This window comes from Loxodonta africana, chromosome 2 (assembly GCF_030014295.1).
Source record: "Loxodonta africana isolate mLoxAfr1 chromosome 2, mLoxAfr1.hap2, whole genome shotgun sequence".
In the NCBI taxonomy this organism is placed as follows: Eukaryota; Metazoa; Chordata; class Mammalia; order Proboscidea; family Elephantidae; genus Loxodonta; species Loxodonta africana.
Window position 1 is genome coordinate 19,526,224 of NC_087343.1, and position 26,611 is coordinate 19,552,834.

A 26,611-nucleotide genomic window follows, 5' to 3' on the forward strand; every position below is an offset into this window, starting at 1 on the left:
AGGTTCTCTTTCAGAAAACAAGGACAAAGACCACATGCTTTGGGTAAAGTCTTTACCCCACAGGGGATGAGGGTAGTGAAGACAGTGGAGGGAAATACAGGTGCAGATGAAAACTACATCCCAAGGGCGAGGTCCTGGGGAGGAGGGCAGAGTGGGTGTATATTGCTTTCAGGTTTACCGTACCACCACTCACTCTCATCTCCAGATGTCTCCACCTCACTCACTCTGTGCAGCCATTACAGAGACAGTTTCTTGCGCTCTGGTCCCTTTTTATTTTTGAGTGAGTTCTTACAAAGACATTCACTGATGAAAAGGGCTGGCTTGCTGAATACTGGTGCCATGATAGCCCAATCTGTGTCTGAAGTCTCTTGATTGGTTATTTTTAACACACTTATCTAAAACTGTCATGTCAACAGTACCCCCAGTTATCCTCCGTTAACATGGTGGCTGTTGACTTGCTTTGGTGATTAAACTGTCCAGGACATATGCCAACACCTGCAGGGTATGCATGTCAGACTGTTGCTTTGACAACGAATTTGCACCCCTGGCATCTCTATCTATTAAATAAGCTGGCCTCCTGGTCAAGCTCAAAAGACTCCCAGAGATCACATTCACAGGTCTGACCTCTCTTCGTGCCTCATTCAGGATTATGAACCCAGGGCTCTCAAATAATGTGGAATTAAAATAATGTTTGGAATAAGAAGGTGTAACACTCTCTCCTCTTAGATCTGCCCCCTAAATATTGGTTGAATTTCCCTCATTTCAAGACTTCATAGCCGTAACTCATTTGTGACACTTTTTTTTTAAACCGGGAAAACATTACTTTAAGTATTGGTGGAATTTGCTCCGTAAGAATCGGGATGCTACCTATAAACATTAACTATCCTATTATCATTCATTCAGAAGTTATTTTTTGAAAATATGATGGAAAGCATTTTATCCAATGTGCTTTTAAAACTAATCATTAATTGCTTCAAATGACCAGCATTTTCAACTCCTGTTTCTAAGGAAGGCACGTTCGACAGCCTCATTTCCTCTGTCACTGCCCATTAAAATGTGCCAATCACCTCCATTAGGAGGATAAAAAGGTGGACAATCCCAAGGTACTACTAGTTAGCAACCTGTTCCTGGGGAGTCAATAGCCTAGTTTTTGTTTTCCTCTTCTCATGTAAAAAATACTCAGAGTAGGAGAAACACTTTTAGCTGCTGGTGAATACATTTCCCAGGAATTCATTGAACCAAGTAATAGGATCAGTTTTTAAACGATTAAGCAGGTTGTATAAGCTTTGACAAAATGAAAATCTAATTGAAGTGGTGCTCACAGAATTCAAGACACTAATAATTAACCAAAGTAATCGTGATAGGTCTCTTCGAGGACTATGCAAAAGTAAGGCCATGTTATTATTTCACTTGCTATGATAAGGAGTCCCTGGGTAGTGCGAACAGTTATATTGATTGGGCGCTAAACAAAAGGTTGGAGGTTGGAGTCAACCCAGAAGCACCTCGAAAGAAAGGACTGGCAAGCTTCTTCTGAAAAACCAGCCATTGAAAACCCTAGGGATCACAGTTCTACTCTGACACACATGGGTCCCCATGAGTCAAAGTCAACTTGCTGGCAACTAGTGCCTTACTATGATGATGTAACATTTTGGTGAGCTTTTAGGATTTTCAGCATGTAAGATGGTCCTGCCTTTGTAGTATATATTGGAATAGAACTAATTTATTCCATTCATTTTATCTTTTTTTAATAAGCTCTTTGGTGTTTTAAAAGTTAGATTGTTGTTGTTGTATGTAGTCAAGTTGATTCCGACTCATAGTGACCCTATAGGACAGAGTACAACTGCCCTATAGGGTTTCCAAGGAGAAGCTGGTGGATCTGAACTGCCAACCTTTTGGTTAGCAGCCTGAGCTCTTAACCACCGTACTACCAGGGCTCCAAAAGTTAGATAGTAAGTCATAACTCCTAGAACTTGCATTCCTGATGACAGATCATTTCATCGCAGTGGAAAAGTCATGCTCGAGTTTGCCAACTCAGAGGAGGCATGAGGAGGACCTCTGCAGAGAATTCTGGAAACATCTCTATTTTTTGTACTTGATAGGTACTTCAGGATCTGCCCACAGCATTCTGAACTCTTACCCGTTGGGAGCATGTCTGAAAAATCACACATGGAACAAAAAGTTTGATAAAAATATATTTAAAACAAGCAAGAAAAAATAGTTTTGGTCTCAAGGATAAGTTTCATCATTCTTTTAACCAAGAAGAGTTAAATTATACATTATAATGATTTCAAGTACCAACTTATAAAAGATGTCATAAATCAAAAAACCAAGAACAAGAGGACTCTTTTTTTATTCAGAAAAATGTATTTGCAATTCAAATGTTCATATAAAAAGCAGAAAGTTTAAAAAGTTCATAGATGTGTTTTTCAGAAGTGGTATGGTTTCACCATTCACCGCAATCCCATTCCAAAACGTGCTAGGTGGTCCGCACTCTGCTTTTGCTACACTGACGTCACTCTCATCACAACCTCCCCCGAGCTGTTATCTTCTGACAAATCTTCACGGGGCCTCATCCTATTGAACAGATGTAACAATACGTAGCCACACTGAAATCTTGGGGAGGTGAGCTGCGTTGGGTGGACCAAATTTCTGTTCCGCAGAGCCGTCAATGGCAACCATAAAGTCCTACTTGTGGAAGACTCTCCCCGGCTACTTTCTTCAATGTCTGTGGCTTTGTCATAATTTAAGACATCCCAGTGCAAGTTAACGGCTCTCCAGCGTTTAAACACTCTGTAAACTGCAGCTCCTTCATGGACAATGAGACCTAAAGTTGGAGAACAAAGTAACACTTGTTATGATCAAAGGTTGGGAATGTTACTTTGTAGACAACTAGGAAACAGACAATATTTGTTGTTAATCATCATCAAAGAATATGATACACTGACTACCCAAATACTACATCAAATGGCAAGCTCCTGCCTATATTACAGAGGAATAACCAATATTCAAAGAATAAGAATACAGCAAAGTGCAGAGAGTGAAGCCCTTGTGGGTACCATTTACTTACTTCATCCTGGCTCACTAGGATGGGCATTTATGTTGCTTAGGATAATCCTGGAGCCCTGGTGGTGCACTGGTTATGAGTTCGGCTGCTAACCAAAAGGTCGGCAGTTCAAATCCACCAGCCGCTCCTTAGAAACCCTATGGGGCAATTCTACTCTCTCCTATAGGCTCACTATGAGTAAGAATTGACTCGACGGCAATGGGATCCTTTTTTTAAGGATAATCCTCAGACCCATGTATTCATTTAACATATATTCCTTGGGTGTCCACCATGTGCCAAGAAATACGTTAGCGGCTTGGACCCAGCAGGCTACTTAATTTGGGAAAGGGAGAGGTATTAAGGTCACTGCTGTCTCTCCAGTTCCTAAAACAATGCCTGACACAGAATAGGTGTGATTAAACGTTTTGTTATTTTTACTCTTCTCAACAATTCAACAAAAATTTAGTGAACTACTTGAAAGCTTTATGAATATATTATCTCACTTAGTTCTCCACACAAACTTGTAAGATAAGTACTAATATCTTCCCCATCTTACAGACAAGAAAACTGAGCCACATGGACCTTATGTAACCTGTTCAAGAACATTCAACTAGTAAGTGGTAGAGCAGGGATTCCAACTGGGCAGGCTAGTTCCACAGTCCTTGTTCTTGCCTGTTCACAACTGCAGAATTGTTGTTCTTTGCAAGTCATAAAGTGCACTGTATGTTTTGGCATTCGTGAGACAGACTATTGGGAAAATACAAGAAAACTGGGGACTATAAATTAGGAGTCCGTACCAGAGACGGTGCACTGATACATTATGTTTGGCAGAAACGCTTCAAAGTAACTTGAATCTGATGGTCTTTGGGTTGGGTGCACCCAATCCACAGTCCACCCCAAATCCCACCATGCACCCTGCATTTTCCACACGTTTACATTTCAGCATGTAGTCCACAAGCTTTTGAATCTGTGACCTCTACTACTGCATTTTAAAAGGAGTCCCTGGCAAGTTTCCTTCAGATAGAGAAGCCCAGAGGAGTTCTTCCCTTTATGGCACTGTTCCACTGAGAAGCCAGTGGAGAGGCCAATGAAGGGTCTTTTTTTAGATGAAGGACAGCGTATAAGTAGAACATACCAGTTGGCACAGACACTTTTTAACAATAAATTTGAAAATGAGCAGATGCTACCTGCCAGCATTTAGACTCTTGGGTATACACGCTAGAGAAACTCATACATGTGCCTATGGAAGCATGTTCACAAAGGTTACTGCATAATTGTATTTGAAAAAAAAATGCAAACAATTTCAGTGTCTATCCTCAGAAGAATGAATACATTGTACCATATGGATCCAGTGGCTATGGGAAAGGAATGAAGACAAAGCCACATGTACCAACATGGGTAAATCTCAAAACCATCAAGAAAAATCTCAACGCCATAATGAAAAAAGGAAAGCAGCAGAAAGAAATGATTGGGGTGATACCATTTACAAAACAAACCAAGATGTGGTATACATTTTTTAGGGGTTCCCATATATATGGTAAAAGTATAAAAACATTCACGAGAAGGAAAACCACCAAAATCAAGAGAGTGGGGAGGGAAGGAGAGAAATGAGATTGGGGAAGGGCTCAAAGGCAGCTTTTGGTTGCATCCCTAATGGAGCATTTTAAAAGCTGGATGGTGGGGGTACGGACATTCAGCATATTATTCTGTATTCTTTTTGTAAGCCTGAATAATTCATAATTTCAGAAATCACGGAGAACGTATTAGGAAAATCACTCTAAGATGGACTGAGGAATAGACAAGCAGAAGCTGGGGAGATAAATAAGGAGGTTACCACGTTATATGGGCACAGAATGGCAGCAGCAAAGCTAAAACAGGGACAAAGTAAAAAACACTGCAGAGGTAAACCTGGCAGGAATTGTAATGGGTGAGAGGGGAAAAGAACCTGCGTCCCTCATTTTTAAGGCTGGAGAGATGGGTGATTGAAAAGATGGTAAGAACCTTCTCAGAAGACAGGTACAATGAAGAAGGATTTTGCATGCTTTCATTGGAGAGATTCTTTCTTTTTTTTTTGTCAGATAAAATAATGCCAGGTAGGTGATGGATACACCCCCCCCCAAAAAAAAAAAGTCCTTGAAAATCACACCCACCTATTATGGCAACTTCAGTTTTGTTTTGCTCCCTTGTTGTAGCTGTTGTTAGGTGCCATCGAGCAGATTCTAACTCAGTGACCCTATGTAAAACAGAAGGAACCACTGCCCGGTCCCGCACCATCCTCACAATCGTTGTTATGCTAGAGCCCACTGCTGGATGAACTTCTACCACATGGGACTTAAAACCACTCCGAAGACATTAAGGTAGGCCACTAATGAATGCATGTGCTCTAATCTATAAAAATGTCTTAAGACCAATTGTTGTATATCATCGAATAATGAGGACAAAGTCAAACTTCTGCGAATCATAACAATGTCTACAAAACGTTTTGATCAACTTCTTTTCCAAAGGAATTATCAAAGTTGATCCAGCTGACCGGATGTTTTAGGCAAAGGGCCAAAATTAGAAGTCAGGGCTGTTGGATGTTAATTGATGTTTCTATTAATAGCTTTCTGAATTCTCCATGGCCAGTGGTTTAATCTTTCTCCTATTTTCCTCCTTAAAATGCAACTAGCATACCTAATCTTTACATTCAGCAGGAATACTGTGAAGATAAATTGGAATTCATCAACTATAAAGCAATCAGATTTCCTCTGAGATGGAAGCTATATAAATACAAGACATTATTATTAATTTAAAAATCAATAGCGAATCCATGTGGTAAGGAGCATTCGTTCACACTAATCACAAAACAATTACAGCCTGCGACAGGTTCATTCTGGAAAGTGCTGCAATGAGGGCAGACTCACCAGAGAAAACCACTCATTTTGCAGGATCTTGTTCTTTTTTTTTTATTATTGATTTCCTTTGAAAGGCCAAAAATCAGATCATTTACTAGCACTTAAAGTCACTTTCTGGGAATGTATCCCTGGTAGCTCTTTTCTAAATACATAAATTTGCTAAATGAGCAGAAATAAATAGCACATTTACAGCCAGCAGTGTCTTGTCCTGTTGTTCATAGGGTCGCTAACAATGCAACATAAAGAGACAGAACTACCAATGTTTTCAAGGAGATGCTGTCCTCTCGAATTTCCTACTCAGGTGCCCCTTCTAAATTGCACTTCGAGTGACAGGTGAGGCTTAGATTTTGTTTTATTCCCTCTGAGCACTCAAAATTGCTCCCTGGGATATGACGAACTTGCCACAAGGTTGTTCTCTGTGCTGTGCATTTTTTTTCCTCTTTCTGGTTGAAATGTTTTGGAATTGTGGCAAACGCCTTATGTGCTAGTGGTTATGAGAAGACAGGACTACTCTGATCACTGAAATCCAGGGGTACGGATTCATTCAAGTCTAGCTGATGTGGTGAAAATCCACCTTTCAAAAGCAGTACAGACGTCCTTTAGTACGGGTGATCAGTCAGTCCCCTCTTGTTCTATACCTGAGGAGCTCACCTTCCCCTGTGACCTTGGCTCTCTGCCTACTATCCCAAGTCAGGCCCTAAAATGCATTGATCGCCCTGAAATTTCAGATCATGTCAGTACAGGCTTGGATGAACTTTTTCATCTCAGTCACTAAACCTGAAGGGAAAAGCAATGGCAAGTTCTACAAAATCTAAGTATTAAATATTTTAGGAGACTTGCTATTTAACGGCATGATGTCAGTTGTGATTCATGGGAATGGAACTTTGGGGTTTTGAGAATTGAGTGGGTTGTGTGAGTGTGTGTGTGTTTGGTTGGTTGCATTCTGTCACCTTCTCGCCATTTCATATTTCGAGTATTCCCTCAATGATGTGCCAAGAATACTTTTGTTAGGGAATAACCCTAAAAAAAAAAAACAAAGTAAGTTGGAATAGTTTCAGTGCGATAAAAGCCCAGTTTCTATATAAGTCAAATGTCTCCCAAATTTTGAACTAATGCATGAGCTGAAATTCTTACGTAGTAGTAAAAAACGAGCCAGTTACCCACAGAACTGATGGAGGAGATTATCAATACACACAGTCATGTGCTCGCGTGCACCTGTGTGCACAAACACACATACATGAATGCACACACCATTTGTCTATGTTTATTTCAACATCCAAGCAGTTATAATTAACGGAGACTTGTGAAACAAATATAAATACATTTTATCTGATATTAACTACCAAACAATCTGATTTCTTGTGTTACCAGTCTCCGCTTGGCTTGGACAAGTTTGGTTGTTTTTCATCATTTAATAGCTAAATTTGTAGTGAGTATCTAGTTTGTGCCAGGCACTGTGGTAAGTGCTTAACATGCATTATTTTCATTAGCTCTAAAAATAGATACTATTAATATACAATTAAAAAATTCTTTTACAGAAGTCCCGGTGGTCAAGTGGTTAAAAATTCAGCTGCTAACAAAAGGTCAGCCGTTGCAACCCTCCAGCAACTCCTTGGGAGAAAAATGTTAGCAGGCTGCTTCCGCAAAGATCAAAGCACTGAAAACCCTATGCAGCAGCTCTACTTCGTCCCATAGGGTCGCCGTGAGTCGGAATCGACTCTATGGCAGTGGTTTCTTGTTGTTGTTGTTTTTTTTAATTGTACAATTTTAATGATGCAATTAAGACCTGGAGAGCTTTACCAACTTGTCCAACATCAAGAAAATATAAGAATCAGAGTTGAGACTGGAGCCTCAACTTGTCTAACTGTAAATCTTGAATACCACGGTTGGACCCTGTGGAATCTCGTGTGTGGCGGTCTCTCCCAGTCACAGAATGATCAGCTAGAAGAGGCCCTGTGGATAAACTACATCGCTCCCTTTTAAAATGAGTAAATTAAGCCCTGGAGGCTGTGACTTCAGCAAAGGTATGCAGTTAGTCACTATCTTCACTGTTTTTTGTGTGTCACTGACACTGTCATACTTCTAGGACTGCCTGGTGGCATAAGTGGTTAAGAGCTACGGCTGCTGCTACCCAAAAGGTTGGCAGTTTGCATCCACCAGGCGCTCGGTGGAAATCCTATGAGGCAGTTCTACTCTGACCTACAGGGTCACTATGAGTCCAAATTGACTCAACAGCAATGGGTTTGTTTTGGTGGTTTTGGCCCATGACGTAGCCCCTTCCTCTCCTCGCACCCAAGTGGTGAGCGTTTCATCTGCTAAGCCAAACTCTCCCGGGTGGCAGTGCAACCTCTGAGCTTTCAGGAGAAATGCAAGCCCCCTGGTATAACAAACAGAAACACAGGCAAAAGCCCTGGGTGCTGTTCCATCGAAATGGCCCTTGGAGAAATCTAAAGAACTCGCAGCAGATATCCGGCCAAAGGCTCTCAGTTGTGAAAATGCCCAAGATTTCAAGCTTAAATTTCACCATTCTCTCTTGCCAAGATTATTTTTTCTCCTATTCTCTCTCTCTCTCTCACATAGACAGACAGACAGATAGATAGGTACCATATTTTTCTGCAAACAAAACACGCTTTTTATGTTTGTTTGCCAACTGCTCCTTCCCCCTCCCCAAGAAGTATTTTTGTAAGCCCCAATGATACCAGTTTTTTCACACTTGCTGTGAAAAAAAGATAGCACAGCACGCTTATGAAAATACGTCTCAGGGGAGGGGAGGGAGCTGGTAGCAAACAAAGGTAGGAGGCTTGCATTATTTGTGTAAAAATATGGTAAGTAGAGAAAGAGAGAGATGACTGGATGGATTAATGAACAGATGATAGAGTCACTGGGTGGTGCAAACACTTAATACGCTCAGTTGCTAACTAAAAGGTTGGTGGTTCGAGTCCACCCAGAGGTGTCTTGGAAGAAGGGCCTGGAAATTCACTTCTGAAAAATCTGCCATTTAAAAGCCTATGGAGCACAGTTCTACTCTGGCATACGTGGGGCCACGATGTAGGAGGCGACCCCGTGAGTTAGCTCTCTAGTTAGGCAGATAGGTAGTGAATCTGTACATAACCAAACGTGGTGCTTACAAACGTAATTCCATGTCATTCTGAGAGATCAATACACCAGAAGCGGAATCGTGACTTTGTGTCATGTTTAACGCCACGTGCTGGAAGAATAGTGCCAATCTCATAAAGTGACCCCACGTCTGACTCCTTCCTTTCTGCTGTGACTTGGTGAAGACCAGAGCATGGTTTCTTCAGACAGGGTAACCTAAATGAGGCTGTGGTGCCAGATAACCTTTGTTGTGATAATCTTTGCTGAAACGGAATAAAACGTATTTATCCTCCTGGTACTATTTCTCGATGTATCCCAAATTTAAATACCCTACTGTTCATGGAAACTTAACATATGAGTGTCAAGTTAATCAGTTTAAAAGTCACTTTGTCACTGCTGAGTCTTATTAATATGACATTTGTTTTTTTTTAAAAGGAGCCCTAGTGGTGCAACTGTTAAGAGCTCAGCTGCTAACCGAAAGGTCGGCAGTTCAAACGCACCAGGTGCTCCTTGGAAACCCTATGGGGTAGTTCTACTCTGTCCTATAGGGTTGCTATGAGTGGGAATCAACTCAACAGCAATAGGTTTCACCCAGTTTGGTGTTGAAGTAGTTAGGCACTGAGCTGCTAACCAAAAGGCTGGCAGTTCAGACCTACCCGAAATCATTATTTCTATTCTTACTGAAGACTTTTTGCTCTAAGTAAAAACTAACACTAAAAATATAAAACTTCGAGACAGAGACTGAATATATATGGCATAACAGTCATTACACTTAAAACCTAGGCTATCTGAAACTGCTATCCTAAAATCCAGGCCTTGGGGAACTACAATGTCCTGTTGATATATGGAGATTTTCATGAACATGTAATCTCCAATATTGCCCTTGTAGGAACAAATAATGTAATGAAATATCCCACATGAAAGGCGCTTAGGTCTCTAAAAGTTGTGTTGATTTTTCTCCTGCTAAACACAAATGGTGTAGCCCTTTGCTGCTCTCAGAATTGCCTGGAACCAAGTTCACAAATCAAGTTGATAATGGCAGGCTGGTCATGAGAGCTTGAACCCAGGGGCTCAAGGATACACTCATCATCTCCACTGGTAATAAAATTTTCTAAGCAAGAGACATGATAATGACAACGAATTATTCAGAAACTTCCTAGGACATGAAAATCCTTGACATTAGGAGCTGGCTAATTTCTAAATGGGGTTTCTGGGTGATGCAAATGGTTAACGCAGTTGGTTGCTAATCAAGAGGCTGGAGGTTTAAGTCCACTCGGAGGCACCTTAGAAGAAATGCCCGGCAATCTGCTTCTGAAAAGCAGCCATGGAAAACCTGGTGAAGTGCAGTTGTATTCTGACACACATGGGGTCATCATGAGTTGGAGTCATTTCAATGGCAACTGATGATTTCTAAACAATGATGATGCAATGTAGCCCACTATGAGCCCCCCAAAGTAGATAACAGACATGAAGAGACGATGTTTGGCTACAATGGTGACAACCCTAACAGAGGAAGGGGATTCACAGTGTCCACCCTACAGCTCTGCTCTCGCTCTCTCCTTCTCCCCAGTCACTACCTGGATGCCAGGAGCACATCTGTGCTGTATCTTCCACGCTGATGATATCACTGCCTCGGACTACACAAGACAGCAAAGCCAAATTTTAATACAAAGTATAACCCTTCCAAGGAGCCCTTTACTACTTGGCAGTGATGAAAAACACCCTTTTCTGAGAAGTCTTATGTAGGTTAAATCGGCTTCACTATCCTGTGTTCCTATTTAAGTTCATGGCCATCCTCCCCACCCCCAAGTCAAACAGCAAGAAACCCGGGAGTCACCGAGACCCATCTCTCATACTCATCCCCTTGCACTAATTTCTGTTTTCTTGCCAAATCAGAGCTAAAACCATGAAACCAAGAGTTCCCTTTGCCTTGGATACCCATTCTCCTGCATCTGCCTGGCGAGCTGTTAACTCAGCATCTTTCAAGATCCAGGGCCTCCTGCAACGTCCTCTCCGATCCATTCAAACGAAAGGAACCACCCCCACCTTCTACGCTCTACTTTTCTACCCAGGAAATACCTACATGATTTTACCTGTATCCTGTATTGTAACAGCTTGTTATTACAGGCCTGTGACTCCCGGTCAGCTGTGAGCAAGAACTCTGTTCTTCTGGATTGAATTGTGCCCCCCACCCCCCAACAAAGGTGTTGTAAATCCTAACCCCCCCTGTGGTTACAATCCCAGCTGGGAACGAGTTGTCTTTGTTATGTTATTGAGACAGTGTTAGTGTAAAAACTCACTGTCAATTCTGACTCCTAGCGACCCCACAGGGTTTCTAAGGCTGTAACTCTTTACAGAAGCAGACTGCCACATCGTTCTCCCACGGGGTGGCTGGTGGTCCGCTGACCTTTTGGTTAGCAGTTGAGCGCTTTAACCACTGTGCCACCAGGGCTCCCCTCGTATTAGTGTAGGGTTGCGTTAAGTCAATCTCTTTTGAGATATAAAAGAGATTCAACAAGCTGGCAAGCAAGCAGAGATGGGAGAAGATAGACACCATGCCACGTGAAGATCACGAAGGAGCCAAGGAATAGAAGCTGAAGAGACAAGGACCTTCCCCCAGAGCCAGCAGAGAAAGCCTTCCCCTAGAGCCAGCGCTCTAAATTTGGACTTCTGGCCTCCTAAACTGTGAAAAACTAAGCTTCTGTTTGTTAAAGCCACCCATTAGTGGTAGTTCAGTTCTAGCAGCACTAGATAACTAAGACACTTGTCTTATTTGCCTTTGGTACCTTTTCCTTGTTTGGTGCCTGGTACAGGGTAGGAACTCCATCAATCTTTGCTAAATGACAGGGAGAGATAACGAGGACAGTAGCCATTATAGAACCTGGAGAATGACCAGGACTGACTTACTCTAGTGGTAACCCTGCTATTAAAACACAAACTCTCTCCAATCTTGTCCTTTGAAACACTTGATTAGCATCTTAAGGTAACAAAGAAAAACTGAGATCTCAGATCTTGTTTTCTGAGATGTTTGATTAGTGTCTTAAGATACCAAAAAAAAAAAAAAAAAATCTGAGATAGGCTCTCCAAGACTTGAGCTGAAAAAAAAACGTAGAATCTGCACCCATATTTTATAAGAGTGGGTTTTGGCCCTGAAAAATATATGGGGGTGGGTGGCATAAGAGCTAAAATTCTTTACAAGGATTTGTTTTCAGTCCCAGTAACTGTGCCACCCCACCCCCCGCCCCCAGCACCCCCACTGTCTGCTTGGCCCTGTCACCAAATACCTGCCTGCCGACAAGCAGTCACCTACCTGGACCCTTACAGAATGACTGTGCCGGAAAAGCCTAAAAGGCAGGCACAGATTCTTCTCTATTTCCAGGCAAACTGGGACGGGGAATAAAAAGGAAATTGTCTGTTCATCTGATCGCTTGCTTTCCTAAGAAGCCCAATCCATCGGTCCATTATTTTATTAGTATTCTTTTCTTCCTTGGTAGATAGCAGACTCTTCTGTCTCTCCATTTCTAGCCCTGGAACACAAACCTACCACTGGCGTGTTCACAGAATATTTCTTGAAACCTGCAAACTCTGTCACACATTACAAAATGCATGATATGCCAGATTAAAAAAGAACAATTGACAGAGTTTACTGGGAAGAAGATCTAAGGTTCGATCCAAAAGTGCTTGAGAAAAAAAAAAAAGATTATTTCAATACAAGGAATAAAAGAATTAGCACAATACCTTTAGAGATATTAAAGATATCCTATTCTCCTGGGAAACCCTCGTGGCGTAGTGGCTAAGAGCTACAGCTGCTTACCAAAAGGTCAGCAGTTCGAATCCACCAGGCACTCCCTGGAAACTCTGGGGGCAGTTCTACTCTGCCCTACAGGGTCGCTATGAGTCGGAATCAACTCGACAGCAATAGGTTTGGGGATTTTTTTTTTTTATTGTGCTCCTGGAGTCCCTGGGTGGTATAAGTGGTTAACACACCTAGCTGCTAACTGAAAGACTGGAACTCAAGTCCACCCAGACGTCTCGGAAGGAAGGCCTGGTGATCTACTTCTGAAAATCGGCCACTGAAAACCTCATGGAGCCCATCTCTACTCTGACACAAGGGGTTACCATGTGTCAAAACTGACTGAAAGTAACCGGCAAGGTATGGTACAGTTCTCCCATGTGGAGAGTAACTGCGAGCAGAATTAGGCACAGTTACAATGCAGCTGAATGACACTTTGATTCTGTCCTTCAATTCATGCACAGATGAAGCAGCTTGTAGCAAATGGGTAACATCACATATCACAGGGTCAGAAGATGAAGAGCCTGGTGGATGAACACAGTCACCAACTTAGAAAATTAAAATACACTGGTTATGATTTCATCTAACCCCTTTATTTTTAAGGATGAGGACTCTGAGGCCCAGGGATGCAGTGTGGCTTGTCCAAGGGTCCACGGCAGTGTCAAGCCCAGGGGTCTGTGTCAGAGCCTGAATCAAAGCCAGATTCTTGCTGCCTGGTACAGCGTGTGCATGCTGCAGAAGCATGGACTTAGGGAGCCATCGCTGGCCAAAGCCTGGCCTCGCTAATGTCTGTTTGGCCCGTTCAGTGCCCAGTGGCCAAAGGAATATTTACCATACGGACCATAACACAGAGGAGGTGCCTGGGTGACACAAACAGTTTGCACTGACTATTAACCTAAAGGTTGGCAGTTCAAATCCACCCAGAAGCACCATGGAAGGAAGTCCTGATGATCTGCTTCCAGAAAGAGTACAGCCAAGAAAACCCTATGGAGCAGCTCTACTCCACAGCACACGGGGTCATCATGAGTCACAACCGACTCAACGGGGATGGGTTTTTCAGGTTATAAAGCAGACAGAATCAGAATCTCTCTTTGGTAACACAAAGGCTGTGATGGGTAAGCTCTCTGATCTTCATCCTAAAAGGCACATCACAGAATTCACCCAGATGCAGCTGGGAGGATTACAGTGACCCTCACTATGTATAAAAATAAAAAAAACTGTGCAAACCCGGAATCCATGAAAACAGTATTTGGTTCAAAAAGCACCAGTGTCTCTCTTCTGTGTTAACGACAGCTTTTAGGACTGGGCATTACTTTGGTAGATTTCCATCTGTTTCCCGCATCCGGTATCTGGACTAAAGCCAGCTCCTAGGAGGAGGTGACTAGCGGGGTTTTCCTAGTGGCAAGTAGAAGTAAATACAATTCGTTTTCTCTCTTCGCCAGTGGGTGAGCTGCCTTTGCGTTCACAGAACGGAGTGTGCACTCAGAGAACATGATTTTAATAACGCTCAGGATAAACCATGAATACGTTTGTCGCTTTTTTCTTTCACTGGGGATGGAGTGGAGATGATTTTAAAACGATTTGTATTGAAACATCTAATTAAAAACCTGTGATCTTTGTAGCCTGGAATTTCATTTTACTGGCTTTGTCTTTCATTTCTCTCAAACCATACGGGTAGGTAGTGGGCAAAAGCTCCCAACAGAAACTACCACCTAAACATAATTCATATTTCTAACGCTTTGACTGCATTCACATGACATCAGTGAGATTTTGTTTTACTTGACAATACTCATGGAATTGTCAACCTGAGTATTCAAATGTTTAGGCTTTAGGTTTCCTTAATATTCTGTGACTTATTGAGAAAATCTGAGGTTGGAATGTGGTTCTTATTAGATAATTCTCATTAGGAAATGGTTGCACTCTGAACAATGGAAAGAGAAATGGCCTTTGGCTTGGTGTCTTAAACATCTTCCATTCTCTTATTAAGATACTGGTATGTTTTTTACTCTATTAATTTAGAATAAACGAAGATCTCACAAAAAAAATCACATTACTTTAGACTTTTAGATTTTTCTCCATTTCTGATCTAAAATCAGTTCCCCTGAAACTTAAAAAAGTATTTATTCCCTAAGCCATGAGACAGTTAACTCAAAAAGTAGTTTCGCTTTAGCGTATAGACAAAAACATTTTATGAATCAGTTATTTGAACTCAGCGTATCTGAAACGGTTTTTTGTCCAATTGTTGTCATGTGCCATGGAGTCAATTTCAACCCACAGTGACCCTACAGGATAGAGTAGAGCTGCCCCATAAGGTTTCCAAGACAGCAATCTTTACGGCAACAAACCGCCATCTTTCTCCCATGGAGCAGCTTGGGGGCTGGAGATTGAATAGTCAGCCTTCTGGTTAGCAGCTGGGCGCTTTAACTACTGTACCACCGGGGCTCAAACAGTAAATAGGATTGACTGAATCGTGTAAACATTCTTCTTCACTGGACACAGGCTCTAGAATGACAGGGTATAGATTCAAATCTTGGGTCCTACCTCCCAGCCGTATGAAACGTGAAGAAGTTGCTTAATCTGTGCCTTAGTTTTGTCATCTCTAAGGGGAGAATGATAACATTTGCCACATCTCATAGGGTTGTTGTGAGGATTAAGTTTTCAATTAAGTGCTTAGAATGTTGCCTGGAGCACCGTAAACATAATCTTAGATCCATTTGAGCTACATTTCAAAACTCCCTATTTTTACTTATTTGGAAGCAATTGAAAACATGAAAAAAAAAAAGTTGTCATCAGGTTGATTCATACTCATGGCGAACCTGTGTTGTGTCAGAGTAGAACTGCTCCACAGGGCTTTCAGCAGCTGGTTTTTCAGACGTAGATTGCCAGACCTTCCTTCTGAGTGGACTTGAACCTTCAACCTTTTGGTGAGCAGCTGAATGCATTAACCATCTCTGGGCCACCCAGGGACTCCTCCTCCCTGTTTGCACACCACAGTCCCGCATGAGTGGTGTCCCGTGTAGACACATCGTTTGGAAGAATGATGGTGCTCATATTCTCCTGAGTGACAATGTCATGAAGCCAGGATATCCCCAGAGAGGCAGGTGTCAGCACTGAAGAAAAATCTCCACGTGTTTACGTTAATGGAGCTGCCTCTTCTGTGCCTTCCTGGAGGGTGGCTCTTCTTGAAGTGATTGGGTACCACTACCTGACACACCATCTACTTTGCCTTCTCTTCCAAGGAAATTCATCCTTCCCCAAGTTGATTTGGTCTCTTATTATGCTCATTTCAAGGAGTCCTTGTGGTTCGGTGGTTAAGCACTCAGCTACTAACCAAAAGGTTGATGGTTCAAACCCACCAGCCACTCTGGAGGAGAAAAGACTTGGCAATCTGCTCCCTTAAAGATTACAGCCTACCCCAAATTATCATAAAAAGACCAGATTTAATGGTCTGAGACTAGAAGGACCCAGGTGGTTATGGTCCCTAGACCTTCTGTTAGCCCAAGACAGGAACCATTCCCAAAGCCAACTCTTCAGACAGGGATTGGACTGGACTATGGGATAGAAAATGATACTGGTGAAGAGTGAGCTTCTTGGATCAAGTTGACACATGAGGCTATGTGGGCAGCTCCTGTTTGGAGGAGAGATGGGAGGGTGGAGGGGGTCAGAAGCTGGTGGAATGGACTAGAAAAGAGAGAGTGGAAGGAATGAGTGTACTGTCTCATTAGGGGGAGAGCAATTAGGAGTATATAGCAAGATGTGTATAACTTTTTGTATGAGAGACTGACTTGATTTGTAAACTTTCACTTAAAGCACAATAAAAATTAAAAAAAAAAGATTACAGCCTAGAACCTTATGGGGCAGTTGTCTTCTGTCATGTGGTCACTATCAGAACTGGCTCCATGGCACTCAACACTCATTTCAGACTGACCTAAGGACACACTCAGATCCTTCTAAAGTTGTTGCAGCTGTTCCCTCATGTCATGCATAAAAGTAAAGTCACAAAAAAAGTGAAGTTGCAGAAAACACACATGTGATCACACACAGCAAAGCCAGGTGTCCTCTGTATCTCGGCTACTCCCCAGGATCACAGAAGAATCTCCCCTGGTTCCTGCATTTCCTCAGCCCTCCTAAACCCTGCCTGCAGGGTCCACATGGACTACTCGGTCATCACCAGGGTGCGCAATCCCTTGGTCTGCATAATTCCTGCTTCACTCCAGCCTGGTTCTCATCCACCCAGAATCCACCCCAACTCGAGGCTCTTAAACTCTAACATCCTGTTGCTGACAATCACAACCTCCCATGCTTTTCTCGCTTCCACTTACCTAATCTCAATGCACCATCTTCCACTTTCTGGAGACTCTGAGCCCCAGACTGCACAATCTTTCCCCTGTCTGTCAGCTTCTCTCTGGCTCAGGTTCTTCCCCCAGCAGCCAAGAAAGCACAACCCATCCGTCTGTCAGTTGGTCGTACTGTGGTGGCCTGCGTGTTGTTACGTCAGAAGCTGTGCCACCAGCATTTCAAACACCAGGAGGGTCACCCATGGTGGACAGGTTTCACCAGCACTTCCAGACTAAGACAGACTAGGAAAAAAGGTCTGGCAACCTACTTCCAAAAATCAGCCAATGAAAACTCTATGGATCATAGCAGAGTACAGTCCAATATAGTGCTGGAAGAAGAGCCCCCTAGGTTGGAAGGCACTCAGAGTGCACAGTGGATGCAATAACAGATTCAAGCATGCCAGTGATCATGAAGATGGCACAGGGCTGGGCAACGTTTTGTACATGGAGTCTCCATGAGTCAGAGCCCACTAGATAGCAATAACTAACAACCTCCTTGCTCTCAGGCTTCCAGCAAACCTGCATTACGAAACCCATCTCAGCTCAGCCTCACCATTTCACCCCTCTGCACTCACTCCTCATCCCCCATGGGAAGAAACACATAGCCATGCAGCCTGGGACTGCCCCTCCGGCACAAACCTCAGAGGCGTCAATCAACTCCAGCGACTCTTCCTGTCTCTTGGCCCAGATTCCTCTTCCCAGTGCCCTTAGAAGCTGATCATCACTTTTACTGCTCTCCTCAGATCTTTCTCCCACATCGTGCTTTCTCTGTACAAGCAGCTGACTATTCTACCTAGCGACTGAGAGACAGGAGGTCCTTCACAAGAGCCCCCTCAATGTATGCTCCCATGACGGCATGTGCAGCCAGCTCCAGCCTTGCCCACCCTCTCCTCCAGCCTGCACATCTCAGGCAGGGGCCCAGGGGCCCTCTTACGTGGGGCAAACCTCTCCCCGTGTGTGGTGGGCTCTCTCTCTGCATTCACAGGGACATCAGTGGATCCCTTCCTGTTCCTGGACCTTCGATCTTTCTTCTGATTTCTTCTGTTTTTTTCTCCTTATCAGTTGCCCGTGTTCGTCTCCACCATTGAAATAGGTCATGGGCAGAGTAGAAGACAAATGTAGAACAAAATTCAAACTCATAAATAAGACCAGATGTACTGGTCTGAAAGAGACTGGTGGAACCCCTGAGACTATGGCCTGTAGACGTCCTTCAAGCTTGGAACAGAAATCACTCCCGTAGATCACATTACAGCTATAGTAATACAACACCAAAAACCAAACCAAACCCACTGTCTTTGAGTCGATTACGACTCACAGAGACCCTGTAGGACACAGCAGAACCGCCCCACTGGGTTTCCAAAGAGTGGCTTGTGGATTCAAACTGCTGACCTTTTGTTTAGCAACTGGGCTCTTATCTTAACCACTGCACCACCAGGGCTCCAGCCACACAATAGACAGGGCTCTACAATGAATAATAACACCAGTGAGGAATGTACACCTCAGAACAATCAACTATATGAGACCTATAGGGCAGCATCTGCCCCAAAGCAAGGTTCAGAAGGGCAGTAGAGGGAGGAGAGCTGTTTGAATGGCCACAGGGAACCCAGGGAGGAAGCAGGGAGGGTGCTGACACATTCAGGGGTCTGCAACCAACATCACGATACAAGCTATGTATAAATTGTTGAATGGGAAACTAATTTGCTCTGTCAACTTTCACCTAAACAATAATAAAATGTGGGGAAAAAAAAAGCAAACAAATAAACAAAAGCCTTTCTAATTCCACACCCCTCTCCAAACTTCACCTTCATTCACCTCTGCCCTTGGTCAGCCAAGATGTCTGAAATGATGTTGTGACCCCTTCTCCTGTCCACCCCATCTATTCTGAACCCATGTCAATCTATCCAGCCCACTCCCTGTACTGTCAAGTCCAGTGAATACATTTGCCTTTATTTCACGTAATCATGACAGGGCCCCTGGCACTGCTGGCCACTCGCTCCTCCCCCTGGAGCTTCCTTCCTGCTCACCTTGGCTGATCCTGCTCTTTCCTCTGTGGGTCATGCTCTCTGCCTGCTCTTCCTCCCCGACCAGTCTCTCACCATGCTCCTCAAACTCTTGCTCCTCTCGTCCTAATCACTTTCCCTCCTGGACACGTGTTTCAATGACCAGATACAAGTCTCCAGTTTAAATCTCTAGGCTGAGCTCCAGATCCTAAAATTCAGCTGCTTGCAGGCCATATCCACTTGGATTTCCAAGAAATTTTGCCAACAGGGTGTCTTTCTCTCCCTTCACTGTCTTCGGGCATCCTGTGTTTTGGTAACTGAGACTGATGACATCGTCTACCCAGTCAGGGTCTGCGAACCACACCTGATGGTCCCTTGGCCTTACTCTAACTCCCTCCCTCCTGCCCCCAGCCCACTTCCCTCAAACTGATCACCATATCTTGTGATTAACCTCTCTTGTTTCTAGAAGCCTCCCTCCAGCCCTAATCCAGGCTTGATCATTGCCCGTTATATCCTTCTCACCTTCTCCAGCGTGGCCTTCAATCTCCCCTCACCATCACAGATCTGCCTTCAGGGTCAAGCTGATCACGTCACCATTCAGCACTCAATCCTCTAGGGGTTCCCTGAGCTTTCAAAGCTTGCCAGGTCCTCTCCTTGGGGCACCTAGATGGCCAGGGCTGGTCTCCTCACTGCCAGTGCCCAACAAGTATCTTTCACTTGAGCCACACCAAATTACATATGATTCCTTAAAAATATTGCATGTTTTCATGAGTTGATAGGTCCAAGCAGGCAAAGCTGCCTCTGTCTGCACCCTACCCACCCACCCCCCCCCCCTTTATGTAACTAATTCTTGCTCCTCTTCAACATTAAGCTCAAGACTTTCTTCCTCAACATGGGTTCTGCTGACCTAGGACAACTAACTTGCCCTCATCTGTCCTCCTATACATTTCATTCCTGGCGCTTTGCATGTTACACTTTAATTGCTCATTCCCAAACACACTATAGGCAGCTGGAGAGATAGAAGCATGTTGTATTCCAGGGGTCAGCAAACCTTTCCTGCAAAGGGCCTCGTGACTCATACGGTCTCTCTTACAACTACTCAGCTCTGCTGTTGGAGAGCGAAAGCAGCCATAGACAATACCTAAATGAGTGGACATGGCTGTGTTCCAATAAAACTTTACCGATGGGCTCAGGTTTGATTTGATGTGATTTTCACATGTCACAAAATGATATTCTTCTTTGGATGTTTTTTCCAACCATTGAAAAATGTAAAAACCATTCTTCAATCATGGGTTGTACAAGGACAGGCAGCGGGCCACAAAACGTTTCCCCACCCCTGTTCTACTTCTATCACTATGTCCCACTCCAGCTTGGCACATGTAAGTACTAAGTGAATGCTGGCTGAATGGATGGCCAATACCTCCTCTGCTAAAGTGTCCCAAACTGAGAGACAGGGCTGAAACAGTCCCAGTATTTCCTAAGTCAACAACAACACCACATTTGGTCTGCCGCTCTGCTAATTAAAAGGAGCCCTGGTGGTACAGTGGTTAAGAGCTCGGCTACTGACAAAGAGGTCAGTAGTTCTAATCCACCAGCCACTCCCTGCAAACCCAATGGGGCAGTTCTACTCTGTCCTGTAGGGTCGCTATGAGCTGGAATTGACTCAACAGCAATGGGCTGGTAGTGCAGTGGTTAAAGCGCTTGGCTGCTAACTGACAGGTCAGCGATTTGAACCCACCAGCCACTCCCAGGAGAGAGACGTGGCAGTCTGCTTCTGTAAATATTTACAGCCTTGGAAACCCTCTGGGGCAGTTCTACTCTGTCCCATACGGTTGCTATGAGTTGACACTGACTTGATGGCAGTGGATTTCTGCTATTTGAAAGACGACAATTTTCTCCAAAATAATTTGAACTGTTACAAGGTCAAATATGAAGAAGGTGTAGGGTTAGGTTTTGTTTTTTGTTTTTTTGTCCCATGAGGAAGCCTAACGGGCTAATCAGTTTTGAGAGACCATTCCATGTGCAGCACTGAAAGACAAAGGAAAGTAGCAAAAACAAGATGTTAATTCTCTTCTGTTTTGTTTCCTTGAGTTTTAAAGACAACATATCACTAATAACCAACTGTGATAGAAATCTTCAAGGGAATTAGTAGGCATCAGTGTGATTAAGGCACAGAAAAGCCTATAATTTACTCCAGAGTAAAGAGATAACAATGGCCTACTTCTCAAAATATGGAGTCCCTGGGTGGCACAAATGATTAAATGCTTGATGACTAGCCAAAAGGTTAGGGATTCGAACCCACTCAGAGGCGCCTCAAAAAAAGGCCTGGCAATCTGCTCCCGAAAGGTCACAGCAAATGAAAACCCTATGGAGCAGTTCCACTCTGACACACACGGGGTTGCCATGAGTAGGAATTGCCTCTACAGCAGCAGGGTTTTTTTTGTTTTCTCAAAATACATAAAAAACAATGATTTGTTTTTCCTGTAACAATTCTGAATTACAAAGGGCCACTCTGCCTCTCTGTCCAAGGGGCCTGACCAGGAAGTGCTCAGAAGTATAAACAGCCCAAGGCTGGGACTGGTGTCTGAAGAAGGACTCCTGCTGGTGGTTCAGGCTGACCACGTTGTATCTGACTCTTTCTAATTAAAGTTATAGCATTTCCTGAGTCATGAAGTATGCCAATGTAGTCTGAAATCAGGAAATAATGACCTGGGCTTATAGAGGAATTCTACTCTATTTAAGAGGTGATTCCAAGCAAGGTAGCAGAGCATGCAAATCTGGTAGCCATCATGGCTACACGGGTAACACACTCTCCCTCTGTGGCCAACATCACAATCTGATCCTCCATCTGGGATGAAGCTTAAAGGGAAGCCCAGAGGGGTTCTGGACAAGAACGGGAGAGTGTTTTTGTTCTCCCTACAGAAACAGCTGGGGGGAAGGTCCTAAATAGCCCAAGTGTGACCCTGGAAGGAATGCAGGTCCTGGATCAGGAGATGGAAGTCCAGGGAGGAGAGGTGGCTCACTTTCTCCATATGCCTAGAGGGAAATTTATTAGAATCATACAAAGATTCAAAAGTAAATACTGGGCTAATAACTTTCCTAATTATTACACCATGCAGTGTTTAAACTGAGCTACTTTTCCACATGCCTCATGATTCATACAGACTTATCCACGTGAAAGCTTCTTATGAGACTCAGAATCAGACGGACGCAGCAACAACGCAGCACCTCCCACAACCCGCCTCCCACTGTAACCCAAGCATCGAACATGGCACTTAAGCAGCTTTCTACATACCCAATCTATGGTTCAGTGCTGACTTGTCTACTTTCAGATCTCTATTTTCCTGATAACCCCAGTAGCTGAGATTCCAGACTTGGCAGTGGTGGTGGTGAGTGGGGCAAGAGGGCAGTGAGGTGGGCAGTGAGGTACACAGATTTTTTTGTCTGATGAGAGGCTGGATTTCAGCTCTCAATGTTTTGTGATGAAAAAAAATCCTACTTTACAAGTTTGTGATGTCTTATGATCAAAATGGCTGACAGCATGTAAGTCGTGGAACAGGGTAGGGCTGCCTTGCTTGCGTGGCCCAGAGAAGGGCCGTCGAGTGCCTGGGTGACTGACGAAATCAACTCAACGGCAGTCGGTTAGGTTTAGGATGGAGAAGAATTACCTGGGTCTTGTGGAGGGAAGCATAGGAGTGTTCCAGGCACAGGGAATCATGTAAGCAGAGGACCAGAGGTGAGAGAAGGCATGACGTGTTGTGTGGTCCCCTCTTCCCATAGAAGATGTCTTCAGTGTGGAGGTGGGCCATGTTGGACCACACTGGATTCTGGTGGCCTTGGCTCTCCGTTGGGCAGGCCTAAAGAAGAGTTTACCTTCTTACTCAAGAAGGGGCTTATTCTCACCCTCTCTGCAGGTCAGTGTCTATACAGGCCCTGAAGAGTGTTGGGATTATGCTGACTGTCCTCCTGGTAATCTCACATTCTTCATTCAGAACTATTCAACAAACATTGTATTTATCCACAAATATTTACAGCTGAAAAATAGATAGCTATCTACAATGACCTATGGGGTGCACATTTTACACTCGCCCATTTTTTTTTTTTTTTCTTATAGTCAATGGCCCAGTGTGGCCATGCAAGGACTCAATGGTCTCCTGGGCACTCCAGTAAACTCATACTTTTTCTCTGCTCTAATGCATGGCATGTTTCAACTTCCAGTGATAACTTCTTTCTAACCTATTCTTCTCAGTAAATATTTTTTATGTAAGACACTTTAAGAAACATTGTCAACTCTGAATCAGGCTGAGGTGCTCCAGAGAATGGGAAATTTTAAACAACGGATAATCTAAAAGTCATTTATATTTTGCTTGGAAGGCATAAGAATTTTTTTTTCCTTAAAAGTGGATTTACTTTCTGAATTATTTTTTGCTTAAGTTAATTAGCCTATGTTCTTTGAAAGCTAACCACAGGGAGAAAGAAAACCTAAAAGTACCATTTTAGGAGGAAACGGCCCTGGCGTTAAATAGAGAGGGCAGGTCATACCCAATGTGGAGAACTTGTTTGTAGAAACCAAGAGTTTGATCCTTCTGAAAATCTTCATCAAAACTCTCCACCTGCACTCATATTGTATCACAGAGTTAAAATAATAAAAAAAAAAAAGTACATTTTTAGCTTTGTGCCAATAAAATGTTAAACCAGATGTTATTTTTAGCTGCTCTGCTATGGAAAAAAAGAAAAATGAAGTAATATCAAAGAGAAAAATATTATCCTGGCTTTTTAAAATGTAAATATATGTCTAATACAGTCATTCCAAGGTCACAGGAATATGCTGTATTTATTATTCTGAAGTTCTATAATGAAATGTCATTATCTTACCACCTAGTCACTCCAAATAGTTTTCTTCTGTGTGCCCAAGTGCCTTTGACTAAATGCCTTATGAACTATGAAAAAGTGGATTTTCAAAAGGGTTATAACAGTATCTATAAGAATTTGAGTTTTTAAGAAATGATTATTTAGATTCAAAATAGAGGAAAATAAAAATTTATGCTGGAGAGTATGAGTTTACTGCAGAAGGAGCATATTTTTTATCTTTTAAAAAAAATTCTTTATTGTGCTTTAGGTCAAAGTTTACAAGACAGTCTCTCATACAAGAAGTTGTACACACCTTGCTATGCACTCCTAGTTGCTCTCCCCCTAATAGGACAGCACATTCCTTCTCTCCATCCTGTGTTCCCATGTCCATTCAGTCAGCTTCTGCCCCCCGCCTTCTCATCTCACCTAGGACAGGAGCTGCCCACATAGTCTCATACGTCTACTTGATCCAAAAAGCTCACGCCTCACCAGCATCATTGTCTATCTTACAGTCCAGGCCAATCCCTGTTTGTAGAGTTGGCTTTGGAACTGGTTCCAATCTTGGGCTATCAAAGGGTCCGGGGACCATGACCATCAGGGTCCCTCTGGTCTCAGTCAGACCATTAAGACTGGTCTTCTTACGAGAACTTGAGATCTGCATCCTGCTGTTCTCCTGCAGACGGGGCATATTTTTCAGTATCAACTGTATTGGTAAAGTTAGGAGAAGATATTACAGTCTGATGTTCGTTCTAGTATATCTCAGGTTATTTATAAAAATCCTCCTACTCTCTACAGCTTTCAAAAGCAAGATAGCATAGATAATCAATGATACTTTTTTTCTTTCATTATTTAAAATGAGTCTTGAGAGAGATTTTTGGTTCCTGGTCAGCGTGTATGTGTGTGCGCACACAAGCGTATACATCCGCGTGTTATATCCACATATCCTCTCTGTTTTGCATGTTCATGGTGTAATTTGAAGAATAAGATAATATGGAGAGCCAGTAAAAACAGAATCGGTACTTCAGCCACACAGCCAAATGACAGAGGAAGGCAATTTTTCTTAAAGCAATTTCAGGAAGCATTTTCTACACTAAAAAAGAAACAGCCTGAGAAATGAATTCCCCTTAGTGTTAAAAGCATAATAGAAGAAATTGATCCCCAAGTTCTTAGATATGCTGGCAAATGCTGGGTTTTCTGAGAAGCACTGGTCTCTGATCTCCACCACTCCTGCTGTTTTTCATTGTCAAAAAGAATGGAAGTGTTCACACACAGAGCGGACGGACCTCATCTGTGTCCCCGCACGTTATATCCCTGGTGCCCCAAAGGGCACAGGCAGGATGAGTCACAGATTAATCTGACCCATTGTGGCTCTTCTTATTTTCTCAGATAAAAATGTCCCCCAAAGTTAAAGGGTTACAGAAATGATTTAAAGAAAACCACTCTAATGGTATTAAATATAGTTAAAACTACCAATTAAAACGTTAAAAAAAAAAAAAAGTGATGACATTCATGGTTGGCAAAGTATGGGAAAGTGGGAATTATCATGTATTTCTGATAGCAGTATAAGTTGGTGAAGCCTTTTTTGAGGGCAATTTGAAGGGGCTTGTCAAAACTTAACATGTGTGTGTTAAATAGTATTTAGTAAAGTATTATTCAACCCAGACTTTCCAATTCTAGGATCTTGTCTATAGAAATACTCTCATTGTTTCTAATGGATAGAAAATTGGAAACAACCTAAATGTCCATCAACAGAGGAAAGATCATTGTATATCTGTTCTAATGAGGAAAGTTCTCTAAAATCATATTGTTGAATGAAAAAGGCTAGCGGCTAAACAATATGTATAGTGTGATGTCACTTATACTAAAAATAAACTACAGAAGTACCTGTTATGGAGTGAACTGGGTTCCCAAAAAAGATATGCGGAAGTGATAACCCCTGATACCTGTGAACATGGCTTTGTTTGGAAATAGGGTTCTTTGAAGATGTTATCAGCTAATTGGAGGTCATACTGGAGCAAAGCAGGTACGAATCCCATCTAAATGGTGTCTTATAAAGGAGGAAAACAGACACAATGATTGAGACAGAAGAAAGATAGCCATGTGACCACAAAGGCAGATCCAAGCCAAGGAATGCCAAGGATTGGCAGGAGCCACCAGAAGCTAAGAGAAAGGCATGAAGCAGTTGTTCTCTCAGAGCCCTCAGAAGGAGTCAACATGGCCGACACCCTGCTTTGGATTCCCAGCCTCCAGAACTGTGAGACGACAAATTTCTGTTCTTTAAAGCCACTCACTTTGTGGTGCTTTGTTACTACAGCCCTAGGAAACTGAGGCAGTACCTACATGCATGTAAACTTAGCAAAAAAGATCTGAAGGATACACACTAAAATGTCAAGCATGGACATTTCAGCAAAGGAAGCAGGAAACAGGAAAGGAGCATGAGTGAAGTGGTCTTTCTTTCTACCATTATGTTTCACAATTATAAACACAAAACCTGTTTGCTTTTATTCAATTTATATAATTATCTTGTGGACAACTGAAAATTAAAGAGAGAACAGGAGGAATCCAAGGTGCTTAATTTCATAACCATAACCAATTCC

At 42.9% G+C, this 26,611-nt stretch overlaps 1 protein-coding gene across 1 annotated transcript in view; it reads right to left on the reverse strand.

Moving 5' to 3' along the window:
• Positions 1-2,213: 2,213 nt before the first annotated feature.
• Positions 2,214-26,611, reverse strand: part of MARCHF11 (membrane associated ring-CH-type finger 11) — a 139,563-nt gene continuing 115,165 nt past the window's right edge. The window contains exon 4 of the mRNA XM_064279752.1: positions 2,214-2,824. Within this exon, the coding sequence (XP_064135822.1) occupies positions 2,502-2,824 (323 nt within the window). The 3' untranslated portion in view covers positions 2,214-2,501. The remainder of the gene's footprint in view (positions 2,825-26,611) is intronic.